The 13,248-nt window shown below is 42.4% G+C and overlaps 2 protein-coding genes across 3 annotated transcripts in view; one reads left to right on the top strand and one right to left on the bottom strand.

Moving 5' to 3' along the window:
* Nucleotides 1–218: 218 nt before the first annotated feature.
* On the bottom strand, nt 219–9,040 carry LOC137792900 (bifunctional apoptosis regulator-like). 2 transcript variants are annotated; one of them, XM_068588702.1, is made up of 9 exons: nt 8,834–9,040; nt 5,572–5,869; nt 4,366–4,464; nt 3,903–3,996; nt 2,413–2,585; nt 2,127–2,271; nt 1,688–1,867; nt 843–1,039; nt 219–677 (listed from the first exon to the last, which is right to left on the bottom strand). In XM_068588702.1, the coding sequence occupies exons 2-9, from the start codon at nt 5,859–5,861 to the stop codon at nt 485–487; spliced, it is 1,371 nt and encodes a 456-aa protein (XP_068444803.1). In that variant the 5' UTR covers nt 5,862–5,869; nt 8,834–9,040; the 3' UTR covers nt 219–484. The 2 variants fall into 2 exon arrangements, with proteins under 2 accessions (XP_068444803.1, XP_068444802.1); XM_068588701.1 differs by lacking the exon at nt 8,834–9,040 and adding an exon at nt 7,171–7,308.
* The window catches only part of LOC137793312 (zinc finger protein 721-like), a 20,035-nt gene continuing 15,180 nt past the window's right edge, over nt 8,394–13,248 (top strand). Inside the window, exons 1-10 of the mRNA XM_068589404.1 lie at nt 8,394–8,521; nt 9,779–9,953; nt 10,067–10,431; nt 10,850–11,042; nt 11,313–11,365; nt 12,096–12,261; nt 12,368–12,454; nt 12,598–12,672; nt 12,758–12,844; nt 13,064–13,141. Coding sequence (XP_068445505.1) covers nt 8,513–8,521; nt 9,779–9,953; nt 10,067–10,431; nt 10,850–11,042; nt 11,313–11,365; nt 12,096–12,261; nt 12,368–12,454; nt 12,598–12,672; nt 12,758–12,844; nt 13,064–13,141 — 1,288 coding nt within the window. The 5' untranslated portion in view covers nt 8,394–8,512. The remainder of the gene's footprint in view (nt 8,522–9,778; nt 9,954–10,066; nt 10,432–10,849; nt 11,043–11,312; nt 11,366–12,095; nt 12,262–12,367; nt 12,455–12,597; nt 12,673–12,757; nt 12,845–13,063; nt 13,142–13,248) is intronic.

Here is a 13,248-nt window from a genome sequence, read left to right as displayed (position 1 = left end):
TGTTTTTTGCTCCACCTTCAGTCCGTGTGCATAAAAAAAAAAAAAAGAAGGGAAAAATCTCGCCGTTCGTTTGGACTACAGTCGTCTCGGAGATGCAAAGCGTTCAGAAAAGTCTCCACTGCCACCTGCGTTTGAGCACGACTCTTCATTTGCATAACCGCCCTCTCGACCGTTCAGGCAATGTGGTTTGTGAATGCGCTGCAGTACTTCTAAATCAATGACGTCACAGATATTTAATCTTCTTGGTTTTTCGTTTCTCCTTCACTTTATGGGTTGCCCGTCTAGTTTTTCCATCCAGCCAGAGAGAGACCGGACTGGAAGTGAGGATTTCTTTTTTCTCTTTCCCCCCAGCAGCAGGTAAGCCAGACTCCTGTCGCACACTTCTCCTCTTCGGCAACCGCATTTCTGGCGTTTTCGTTTGTGCTGTGAACTGTGCGGCATGAATCGTGGGGGCCGCCGACTGCGCGCGTTTTTTTGTTTTTTTTTACGGCGCCTGCGTCTCCGGGTGCATGAGCTGCTGCACCACCAGGTCGATGTTGATGATGGGGCTGAAGTAGAGAGCCCAGTAGAAGAGGCAGTTACACACGAACTGGGGGACAAAAGGCCACAGGAGGGCGAAGGCAAAGCCCTGAGATAACATCTTCCACAAGTGGCTCCACATCTTCTGCGGCAGAGACCTAAAGAAAGTGAACGGTACCAGTTAGTGACCGAGGAACCGACCGACTGGCAACTTAACTTGAAGGCTCCGGACTAACTCTCATTCACCAGAACAGACCCAAAAATAGATATAAAATAGATTGTCCTTTAATAGAGATAGCCCCCCCCCTCCCGTGTGTGTGTACCTGATCCCGGCTCCTGTCCAGAGTCTCCACAGGGCGCAGCCCTCCAGCACAGACAGCAGCATGGCGTTAACGATGATGAAGCGGGACGTCCAGTAGTGGACGGCCAGCCAGTCCCAAGCGAACTCTGCTATCAGCTGGTACGGAAGCAGCAGGTACTTCACGAGAAACTCCGCCCACTGCCGCCAACTGGGCTCCAGCTGACCGACACGGGAGCGCCACAGAGGAGGGAAGATGGAAGACGGCGGGTTGAGAAGAGACACACAAACAATTGTTAGAGGCACGAATGTTAGGCGGGTGAGACATAAACAATAACCTCAAGTATATATTTCCATGCAAACGAGCTTCAGATGTTACATAAAGTTCATTCTCGCTGTGATATTTGAGCCAAAAGGAAGTTATTCTCATTTATAACAGCTTACATGATGCCTATTTACAGTTTGGCCCAATATTCTTTGTTTATTTTCCAGTGTGTGTTCATGGAGAAAGAGGACCTGGATCCCAACCCTCTGTTTCGCCTACATAATAAAATCTCAACTGTTAAGAGTCCCCTGAGAGGAGGGGGAGCGGGGGGGGGGGGCTCATTAGGAGTGATGTCCGACACCTGGGTTAGTGTGACTGCTCACTAGGGACGTTCCTAATGACTCAACACGGTCACTAATGATCGTGTGTAAAATTAGACAAAACTCCATTTTCTCTCTCCTCTCGAGGTCGCTTGGTTTGATTGGTTTCTTTTTTATACACCTGCGCATGTTCACAACTGCATACTTTTTGTTTGCTTCCTCAAATACGTTAAGAGTAATGCGTGTCGGGAGGCGAAAAACACGCGCGGTTTTTCAAAATGTCACCTGTGCGTTGAGGAAGCTGCTCTCCATGGACTGGCCGATGTGCGTGATGGCCGGGCAGCAGGTGTGCAGGAAGGGCAGGAAGGTTTCCGAGTAGTCGAATAAGTACAAGTAGAAGAGTGTGAGGCGAGGGGTGCGCTTCAGAGCGTACAGCAAGAACAAGGACTTCCCGGCATTGGTAACCTGGCAGAAAGACGGAGTTTGTGTCAGAGATATGACAAAAACACAAACATCTTCACTAGAGAGCATTTTCTTAAATGAAGGGACTGAGGGTATAACACGAAAGCAAAGGTCTAGAAAAGATCTATCCCGTCACTTCCAATATATCGACCTCCTTATCTACTCATTCAAGGATGAAAAGAAGAACTAAAAGTGCAAAACGCGGTTAAGCTGAAAAGGTAAATGATCGGTGGTTTCTTTTAGAGCACAAAAGACCCCTGACCTTGTATTCCCAGAGGTTCTGCGGAGGTTTGACGCCGAGGGCTTTAACTCGGTCCAGTTCTGCCAGAACGGCCCGCCGGTGAGCTGGATTCTCGATGTTGTAAGGAGGTTTCAACAGCTCTTCGTCCCCCAGCATCAACAGCAGCCTACGGCAAAGAAGTCAAGGCCACGTGGGATGAGCGTAGGGATCCACGACGCGAGCGGCATCGCGTTAGCTCTGCGTTGTGCGCGTGTGTGTGTACGATTTCGTAAGGTGCGACGTGTCCACGGGGACGTGAACCTCTTACCTTCCGTTGACGTTCTCCTGCTGGAAGGGTTCCCTGTAAAGCTGGGCCCAGGGCCCTAGGTGCTCCAGCCAGGACACGACTTCCTCCGGCTCCCAGTGAGACACCGGTTTACTGATCAACAGGTCGTGCTGCTCCGCCCCGCCGCTGCTCCAGTAAAACACCAGCACCAGCACCTGGAAACCACACAAAGAAGGTGCAGTGAACAAATCGCTTCAGAAGCAAAGGAAAGGGGTTCGCTTCACAGAGCTGTTGTTGGTGAGGAGGAGGAGGGAATTTACAGGTTTGAGCTACATTTCTATCTACATGATTGCTGTAGATGACAACTTATCGCCATTTCCAGCTGTGAAACCAAGTGTCCAGTTAGCACCATGATAGCTTAAGCCTTAAAAATAGTAACTGTAACTCCACACTGGCAAATATTAGTCATGTGCATAATAGCTGTCAACGTGTGATATATCTTGGCATGAATAAAGCTAATGTGCTCATATCAATAAAGTAAGCCCTCCATCCGTCAAATGAAACTGAAGGTGCACCGTGCTGTTCATTCGTTAATAAGTCTATATTTCTTTGTCTCTGGAGTTTTGGAAATCAAAAGATTAGGGAGCTAGACCTGAGTCTATGAGAAAGGTGGAGCCAGGCGAGCCGGGGGGCATACAAAGTCATACGAGCCTACCGTAAAGCTCAAGGTCCACTTGAAATGATAAAAGGTGTTCTTATCCTGCGACTCCTTTCCCTAGTTTTTTTTTTCCCAGCGTGATTACGTCAAACCGCCATTACCTAATGCTAAAACTTTACAAATCTCAGTTTCCAGGGAGTGTTATTTTTCCAGTATAGTGAACGGGGAAGCCAAGAAAGTCAAAAGTCACAAAGCCACAAAGTCAAAAGCGTCCAAAACAAACTGACGCTTTGCACACTGGCCAAGTCCCCAATAATGATCAGATTTCATGAACCGAGGTTCAAATACAGGACCAGGCTCTCTTCTATTTACATGCTGCCAGAAGCACAGACACACACATATATACACACACATACACACACACACACACTGCCACGTGGCGAGACACAGTCATGTTGCTCCCGAGTGCCACATGGACAAAATAAACATGATCTGTCTACATGATGTGAACACTGACCTCATCATCCAATACTGTGGTGAACGGTAAATATAACATCCCACTGTTGTTAAAATATCCTTAAAACACAGCCGATGAATTATTTTGAAGAGAACGAACAGAGATGCACTGCTGGCTGTAGAGATGCACTGCTGGCTGATTTCCAAAAGTAATTTTTAATTTGAATTTTGACCTGCAGATTGAGATTTTCTTTGTTTTAAACATACTCCAACTGAAAATTAATTATCAGGGTTATTTTGAACTGTGTGTGTGTGTGTGATTACTGTAAAAAGAGACTATCATGCAACATGTGTGTGTTAATATAACCAGCCAGGAAATCTTTTTTTTTCTTCTTTTCAACCACCATTGTGTACTTACAGCCACACATGAGAGAGCAGTCAGGACTCCAGAGAAGAAGAAGCCCGCTCCTTTGTGCTGGTTGGTCTTGGATCGACCCAAGTTGTCACCGTACCTAAAAAAAAACATTCAGATAGTTCAATGGAAGGCAGCTTTTTTTTTCCCTTTCGGACCACAAATGTACCAAATAAAATTGAAGGCAAGTTCATAGTGATAACACTTATATTGTGGGTGAAAGAATGAACGTATAAACAAGGTTTTGACAAGGAAGAAGGATGCAGGAAATGTTTAAAAAAAGACTGCATCTTTCATTTTTCTATACTTTCTGTTGTAAATTGTCCATCGTGAGTCAGACAATGTTGCAGGAGTGCAGCGCTAAATGGATGAAGAACTCTTTTCAGAGCATACGAAGCTGACATACTGTCCCAAAGCATGACACCAACACAACTTGCATCCTATTGTATCATAGATTACACTGTACTACCTCTGGAAGGCCAGCAGGCTCTGGGAGATTTTGGGGTTCGCCTGGATCTCTCCTCTCCTCCGCTGAACCACCTCACTGAACAGCTTCTCAGTTGCATCCCTAGAAAACAGAGCGTTACGTTCACAAGTGCAATTGCAAGATGAATGTGAAGTGTGTTTTTTCTTTTGTTTTCCTTTAACATCAACAGACGTAGTTCATGCTCTGCAGCCATGCTGAGGAGAATGTAGTTATTCTGCTTTGTGTGAAACAGTTGAATAAACTCTTAAACATCTTAAACATCTGGAAAATGTAACAACTCACTGACTAGACAAGTGAAAACACCCTAATAAAGTCTTCCCCGGACTAATGTCTGTTACAGTGTATAAATATAACCCTAACTCATACTGTTATATAGTTGTATAACAGAACTTTGCCATATTCATATCTATTTCTGATAAAAAACCTCCTAACTTCCCAAATTCTTTGGTGATACGGCATTTGTGTTTTGACAGAGACAGCTTACTTCCTCTTACTTATTAAAGTACAATCGGAAAAGATTTTGACTACATTCAAATGTTCATATGACGTTACTGCTGATGAAAGTAGGCGTGGGCGGTTATTTCTGACACCAACTCCATACTTTTCAGTACATTCTTCCATGGTGATCAGTTCTGCCTTTCACTCTCCGAATTCCTGACCAATGAACAAAAGATATTTTTAAGAATGAGACTTTTGTTGCCCAAAAGTAGTGAAAGTGAAACCATGCTGGGCGGGGCTAACAGGCTGCTATATGTCTGCAATGCTGCAGGAATCCTGTGATTCCCTAACTGCGGGACTAATAAAGGATTATGTTATTTTATCTTATCACTAAAAATATATGAAAAGGTGAAATCTGTCCTTACTGTACTTGGTAAGTATAGTAAGGACAGATTGGCCGGATGTGGTCTACCATGATGAATCATAAATCAGGATTATAGATCTGTCGATATGTTTTTGAGAGAGTGCTTTAACAGCTGCTTGCGTTTAAACACATAGCATTTAAAAACATTGGCTTCAAGTGTTACATAAAAAATGTTTTGTAGAAAAACAGGTTTATATTCCCTTATTATTCTCTGTAGAAGTCGTCAGTGGGTCTCTGTTCTCTACTGGACGTAAGAGAGATGTAACTACTGCGGTCAGAAAACCAAACATTCTTTCCCTGCTATGCTCTGGCTGTGAAAGGCATACCTCAGCAGTATGTTGATTTTAGGAAAGCCTTCCCACTTCTCGCGGCACTCTGGGCACTCATTCTTGCGAGAGGAATCCCACCACAGAGCCAGACAGTGGCGGCAGAAGCTGTGGCCGCAGGTCAGGGTGGTGGGGTTTACTAAGATGTCGTAGCAACAGTGGCACGAGAACTCGTGTTCGGAGATGTTGGAGGTGGAGGGCTTCAACGGAAGAGTTTCAGTTAGGGAAGAGGAGTCGTCCATCGAGGCCTCCGGATCATCGGATGAATCCCACTCCGTCTGGTGCAACATGTCCAAGTCTGAGTAGGAGGAGGAACAAGATCACAGAAATAAATGGAGAACGTGATTTTTAAAGGATGTGTACAGCCTCTAAAAGCTTTTCAGATACAACTGAGTAACTGATTAACGGGCTAATTGTTTCAGCTGCTTTACTCCACAAAAGATAATGGAACTTAAAATCAATGCAGACTTGTTTCCTGCGATGGGTTTGACAACTCCAGCCAGTTTCAAGAGTGTGTTTATGATTTTTAATGCCATCCGGAATTTAATGGAAGTCAATGGCTGCCTGTAAATCCATCGAACATGGCTGTCATTTAAGTTTTTCATTGGGTTCAGGAAATTTGAAAAATGACAGCTTTTGATGGCTTGATTTGTTGCATAATATATCATAGTTAGCTCAGTTATTTAGCAAATTCAAAACGCATATAGTAGCATTCGAAAACAATGAAGGAAGTCTGGTCTAATCCCACCTGGAACCGGTTAGGACGGATTATTACAAAAGGGATTGCAACATACTTCAAGGTGTGAAAGGGTGGGATCATAAAGCAATACATCATTTAGCAGTTTGACGTGATATTGACATGGAGAAAAAACTAGAATAAGTCAACTGCCACAAGAAAGCCTAATATACTAATGGAAACGTTGATCTATTTTAGTTTTGCAGAGTTTGAAACTAACAAAGTGCTCAATAGGTACCACATAGAGATTTTTAAAAAAAAGTCAATATAGTACAAAATATACCTAAAAACATGTCGATATTTATTGGGAACCAGCTATTTAGCTTGTAAACGAAATGTATCCAATGCAAAATTGTAAAACAAGTTGGAGGCATGACATTGATAAAGAAAAAAAAGTTGCTCTTAAATTCGAAATGTTGTCTGTGCAACAATCTCATTATATAAAGTAAATCGTAAATTAAAAAAGTAAAAAGTACAACACTTCCCTCTGAAATGTTGAGGAGTCGAACAAGAACGTGGCGTGAAAAGAAAAGACTCAAGTGACGTTTAAGTACAAGTGACGTTACCTTAAAATTGTACTCACGTACAGGTGCTTAAATAAATCCTCCTGTCCTGGTAGTTAGCTGCACTCTGTAACTACTAGCTTAGTTAACTAGTCGTTAGCCGCTTATTAGCTAGCGTTAGGTGACGACACGTAAGATCACTGCTCGGTGGAGTAGAAAGAACAGGTAGCTGACACGCCAGCAGCTGTAAAACTGATCTAAGCTAGGAGTTAACATGCCGGAGAAGTATAACTAGCTAACGTTAGCATAACAATTAACGCGAGGAAGGTTAACTGCTGGTTAACGACAGTCTTACTTTACCTCAGGAACGAGCTTCTCTGGAGGACGACATGACTTGATCTGGCGAAAATGACCCGTAAATTAACCTGGAATCAAACCGTCCGCGGAGGAAATGATAAATATTCCGCCGGAGAAGCTGTCGCCATGGCTTCGACTGCGCGCTCCCGTGGAAATCCCCCTCACCCCGCCCCCCTCTTACGCACAACGTCCACGCGCACGTCCACGCGTCCGCACTCGGACGAAGGAGGATGACGTCGTCTGTTGGCTTCAAAGTTCAGATCAGATTCAGTCACTGAATCTTAGATTCCGGACCTAAACGTGAGATATTCGCTATTCCTGGCCAATCACGATAATAACAAAACAGTAACCTATTAACTGACACGTCGGCTCTGCAGGTACAGGAAGTAACTAAGTACATTTACACAAGCAATGTACTTATGTACACATTCACGAATTTGACCTTATATGTATTTTTCTGCTACTTTATTTTTCTACTCAACTACGATTCATAGCCGAATATTGCACTTTTTTATTTCACTAAATTTTATTTACTTAGCACATAGCACAAAAAGCATTCAAGCATAATTTCCCAATATGACAATATTCAAACAGCTATAAAAACAGATCCTTAAATTTGTAAACTAAAATTACAATGCATCCTTGTTCAGGCTGACCTCTGCCATGCACATGTACATGGCCATGACATTTTACTGTACAGTTTTGGAAAAAAGTGACTTCAAAGTCAGCTTACATGTAATATTGATATTCATAACTTCACAATTTCCAATATTCAAAGGGCTATAAAAACAGATCCATAAACTTGTAATGTAAAATTATAATGCATCCTTGTTCAGGCTGACCTCTGCCATGCACATGTACATGGCCTTAGGATTTTACTGTACAGTTTTGGAAAAAAGTGACATTTAAGTCAGCAGATCCTTAAAATTGTGGTAAAGCTAAAGTAAGTAAAGCCTGAACAAGACTGCCTTGTAATTTTACTTTCAAATTTTAGGATTCTGTTTTTATAGCCGTTTGAATATTGGACATTGTGACATTATGAATATCATTATGTCATTGAAGCTGGATTTGAATTCACTTGTGTGAGTTAAAATGACGACAGTTCCCTGCACTCTCCGCCAGGTGGTGCTGTGGGCCCGACCTGCCGCCGGGGATGGGAACCGCTGCAAAAAAAAAAGGGGGGAAGAGAAGAAACCAAAAAAAACACACACAAAAAAAAAACACCAGAAGAAGAAGTGGTGGCGCAACCAGCTAGCTAGTTCGCGACTGGCTTGCTGTCACCTGGAATAACGTGACACTTCAACCCCGCTAAATCTTCGCCCTGGTCTTCTTATGACACCGCATTATGTTTGAGGTAACCCTGCGTTATCGTCGCAGACAACCGCCGTTACCTGCGGGGGTCTTTGAACGTAGCATAACTGTTACAGTTAACTGACGTTAGCTAGGTAGAAGCGTCTCATTAGTATACAGAGAAGTGATAACTGCTACCTTGTTAGGGGTTGACTGAGGGGGACAGTGGTTTTAAACATCACCCTCATTTAAATCCTACATTTAACTGCTTCTAAATAATATAAGAATATTTCGACTGTGAAGCTACCCTCGTTAGCTTATTGGCGTTTGTTATTAAACTAACGCGCGTTGCGTTCAGTGACGTAGTAAAACTTACCTTAGCTGCTCCCGGCTTGTTGTCGTGGGTCCAAGTGCTCAAAAAAGAAAATAAAAAAACAGCTTTCTGATGTCACAAAAAACATAGTAGTGTATCGAGAAGCCCGCTGTAACGTTATTGCAGTCATGCAATGACTTTTTTTTTATTTTTTACTGTTTATGTCATCTCTCTTCTTTACATTGTTTTTGCTTTGCATGTTTGTGTTTACCATGTCAAGTGCCCTGAGTACCTTTTTAAAGCGACAAATACAATGTATTATTATTCAAATGAGTATTATGCATGCAGCTTTTTAATAATGCACATTAGGCAGAATGAAAAAAGGGAACTAAGTGACACCTTTAACTCTATCTATCAAGTTATAAATATAGTGCCACAGTAACACAGTGTATGCATATCAGTGCAAGTTGGTAAGATTGAGTTCGCATAGATGGGTTATACAGGCAGTAATACAGGGATATTAGGTAACCGCAATGATCACACAGGAACATAATTATAGTCATAAAATACACAATATTATTCAGCATTTATATTCAATATGAAGCAGATTAAATAAATAAAATAGGGCTTTAAAGCAATAAAAAATACAACTAAATCTGCTGGACGTGCAGGACTTTTATGCATTATTTCAAACTCTTACGCACCCGTCGACCCGGTTTGCAATGTCCATGTATTCGAGCCGGTTAGATTATTAGATTACATATTTAATTTAAGACTGCAGGACTGGCAATGCAGGGCACATTCTTGGATACATGAACTATCATGTGAATGTGATCTTACTCCTTTTGATCTGACCTGTTATCAAGCCAAACCTGTCCATGTATTCATGTATAAGGGGCCCACATGGTATTAATCTTTGTATATAGAATTATGTATGCCTTATGACTCGTGCTGAGGTTTGTTACTGTTTTCTTTCCTGTCTTCATTACTGTCTTTACTTCTTAACAGGATCCTGAACTCCAAGATCCGTTGTCGCTGAGTCTGAATGAAAACTATGACAATCAGAATTCGCCACGTCGCGATTCACAAAAATCCCCAGCAAGCACCGACTACAATTGTGAGACACCAGAGATTCGAGTTATCATCAAAGAGGAGGAGGAAGGCTGGACTGTGAGTGAAAATCGTGAGTGGAAAAATCTTAAATATCGGCATCACCTCACTAAAGGACGTGCACGAATGTTATTTCTCCATTGTGGTGTTTCACATTTTTGTTTCATTTTGTGACGTCGAACACAGATGAGCGCGTCAGCTCAGAGGGAGAAGAGGAGGAGGAGGGGGATTCCTTCGTACGCTGTCGTCATCCCGACCTCAAAGCGTGCGGGAAGGAGAGCTGCGTTTCACGCGGAGGGAAGAGGCCGCCGCATTCAGCGGGGAAATGTTCGGAAGATTCTGGGCAGAGCTCCTCCGAGACGCTCATGGATGAGAAACCGAAGATACCCTGCTTATGGGGAACAGCGAACAACGCTGGAGAGGAGGCGAAAAGGAACGTGAAATCCAACCAGAGAGCACATGCAGGAGATGCCCAGAGCCGCGAGGAAAAACAAAGCACATCGACGACAACAGACGCCGACGTGACCAAAAGATCAGCACCCTGCCGAACAGTATGCAAAAAATACTTACTTTGTTAGGAAATCATATGCAAACATTGGTATTACGTTATCTAGTTTTCACATGGTCAACATCCGCTAAGCTTTTATGAATTATTTGTTGATTCATTTAAATACTGTCGCATTGGGCATCATACAGAAAAGACTCGTTTGAACAGATGCTTTTTTAAGTTCAAGTGATTTCGGCGAAATTGTGGCTTTCCACTTTCAATTTTTATCTTTTTAACGCGAGTCATGCATAAAAGGTAGTTGCCAGGAAAGTCCTTCAGGGTCTTTCTGCAGGTCCTCACTAAGTATGAGCAACAATGTAGCATCGTCTGCAGCCCATAATATTCTCCCTGACTGTTACGTCGTCTTGGACCGCCTCTCATTTCAGAATATTAACGCTGTATTTCTCGCACTGTGTGTCCAGGGTTCTGCTGAACGTACGGTCCTGACATCACATGACCTCAAGATGGCGTCGGCAAACTTAGAGGACCAAACGCTTCATTTGACTGTCAGACTGCAGGCAGGGGAGGATGAGGAGGAGGATGAGGAGGAAGAGGAAGAAGAAGTAATTGGTGGTTTAATCAACTCTGATGGAGAAGTGGTCGAATGGGACACCAGTAAGTGATTCCCCAACAGCTCAGCCTGTTGTTTCAGGCATATTCTGGGAATATTGCAATCAAATATGTATTTATTTAGAATTTTCCAAAACAAGACCTGTTTTTTAATTCATGAAAACGTATCATTCTGTACATGTTGACAGTTGAAGAAGGGGTTGCAACTCACAACGTTAGTTTTGACTTTCATTTTCTTGTTAATGTTAAATGTCAGTGTTCATGTCTGATTTCTCTTCTACCTGAAATAACCGTCTTGATTTTATTTTTTTACAGGAGGAAGTCCTGACCGAGGCTCTGATTGCAGAGAAAGTCCTCAGCCGAGCAAGGTAATTCGTCTTGAAGCGCAATTAATAAAACATTTTGAAACAATGTCATAAATAAAGGTGGAACCTTCTGATCGTGTTCATAGCAATATCATTACAATGCAAAATACAACATGTACAAGCTCCAGAATGACAAAAACAGTTTAGTTAATGTGTGCTCCGCTAAATCTGGAAAATATACCTATATAAAATCTGTAATGCAACTTTCCAGTTTGACTCCGTGGAAAGTAAGAATCAACTCCATGAAAATGTCTCGAAAAACAATGACATTTAATGTGCAGCAGAATTACAATCCACAAAAAAATTACGCAGCGACAAAATTATTGAAATAGCACAGTGTAACTTCTGCTTTCTGATCACTGCAGGGAAGATAAATAAGCCGTTTTAATCAATTATCAGCTCCCAATAATAATAGTAATACATAACCTCCACATCAACCCCCACACACACTGAAGAAAAAACCACGCAGAAGAGTTTGGATTACATTCTATAACTGCTAGTATAAAATGCCTTTAATCTCTGCTCTGTTTGCAGGCTTAAAGGGTGACTTTGGTATTTTTCAACCTATTTTTCCCATATTCATGTGTCTAGGTGATAAACGGGTGTATTCAGTACTGAAGGAGACCGCTCCAGACACTAAACGAGTCACTGAGAGACACAAAAACATGAGAAAATAGGTTGAAAAATAAGCACTGAGGCCGTTTCTGATGGTTTCTGATGATTATGATCGCAGGGTGTCGTCCTGTCCGAGTCTCAGCTGCAAGGCCAAAACCAGAGAGACAGCAGTAGTCCAACGCTCATCATGGAAGTTGTGTCTGTGGGGGAGGATGAAGAAAGGGAAGAAGGGGAGGAGAAAGAGAGAGTAGTAAAGATGGCAGCGGCCTCGCCCGTATATCGTGGTAAAAAACACAAAGTGGAAAAAAAACGAAAACAATGGAAAGTGATACAGGTTGTAAGTCACAGTCATGACTCGGTTGTCTTTTTTTGTGCACACAACGTTGCCAGGGAAGAGAGGCAGAAGAAGGAAGAAGGTTCCAGAAGTCGCAGAGGTGTCGTTAGACGCCTCAGACACGGAGAAAGAAGTTCCTCCGGGTGAGTGAAGTGATTTTCATTATAATACACAATCTCAAATATTGGTTTTAGTTGTGTGCACGGAGGATTCACATCAGCATTAATATAATAAACGTCTTCTTTCCACGCGGCGACATTCTCTGCTGCTTCTCTTTGTCACAAAGTCAAAAGAAGGGGCAGAAGAAAGATTTCTCAAGCTCCCGTGTTGCCTGCTGAAGACGTCGAGGAGGAGCCGGGAAGTGAGTGCTGCTCACATGCTTTTTTAAAAATGTTTTGCCTTGTTGTTTTGTTGCTTTTAGTCTCACCGCTTGTCTCACCTTACAGTATCAAGGCGCACCCGGAGAAAGATCAATTTCCCCGCGATCATTGAATCGGAAGAATTGCACTCCAAAAATGTCCGCCGGGCTGCTGGTAAGACGAATAATCATGCGGTAGGGTATCGTTTTAATTTAGTTGACTTTAAGATTGATTCAGATTGATCTCTTAACAAGTCACTAGTTCCTAAAAATGTGAAAATAAATTTTCAACCAGATACCCAAGACATTAATATATCAGTTTAATATTTTTTTTGTTTGATTTCTATTAAAGAAATCCACTTTTTGATCATTACTATTCATTTTTGTTTTCCAGCAAAGCGACCTTACAGAAGAAGGAAAGATACCAAACTGTCTGCTGAAGAAGAAGGGAAAAACACAAGTGTTTCTGCTGGTAAGAGCAAATAAAATGGTCCGCATAAGTTTTCTAACCAGCGTGGCTTTCACCAAAGGAAAAAAAGATCTTTGTTTGAATAGTTTTACGTCGCTTCACCGGTGTGA

The sequence above is a fragment of the Clinocottus analis genome, unplaced genomic scaffold, assembly GCF_023055335.1.
Source record: "Clinocottus analis isolate CAN_PGR_092001 unplaced genomic scaffold, fCliAna1.0.p SCAF_22, whole genome shotgun sequence".
Classification (NCBI taxonomy): Eukaryota; Metazoa; Chordata; class Actinopteri; order Perciformes; family Cottidae; genus Clinocottus; species Clinocottus analis.
The sequence above is the reverse complement of the archived record's forward strand: the minus strand, read 5'-3'. Positions and strand labels throughout refer to the sequence as shown.

Coding starts and splice junctions, on each gene's coding strand:
- LOC137792900 (XM_068588702.1), bottom strand. CDS start 5,861: ATGTTGCACCAGACGGAGTGGGATTCATCCGATGATCCGGAGGCCTCG. Junction 3,997..4,365: donor AGCCTGCTGGCCTTCCAGAG/GTAGTACAGTGT, acceptor GTTTTTTTTTAG/GTACGGTGACAACTTGGGTC. Junction 678..842: donor TGGACAGGAGCCGGGATCAG/GTACACACACAC, acceptor CACTTTCTTTAG/GTCTCTGCCGCAGAAGATGT.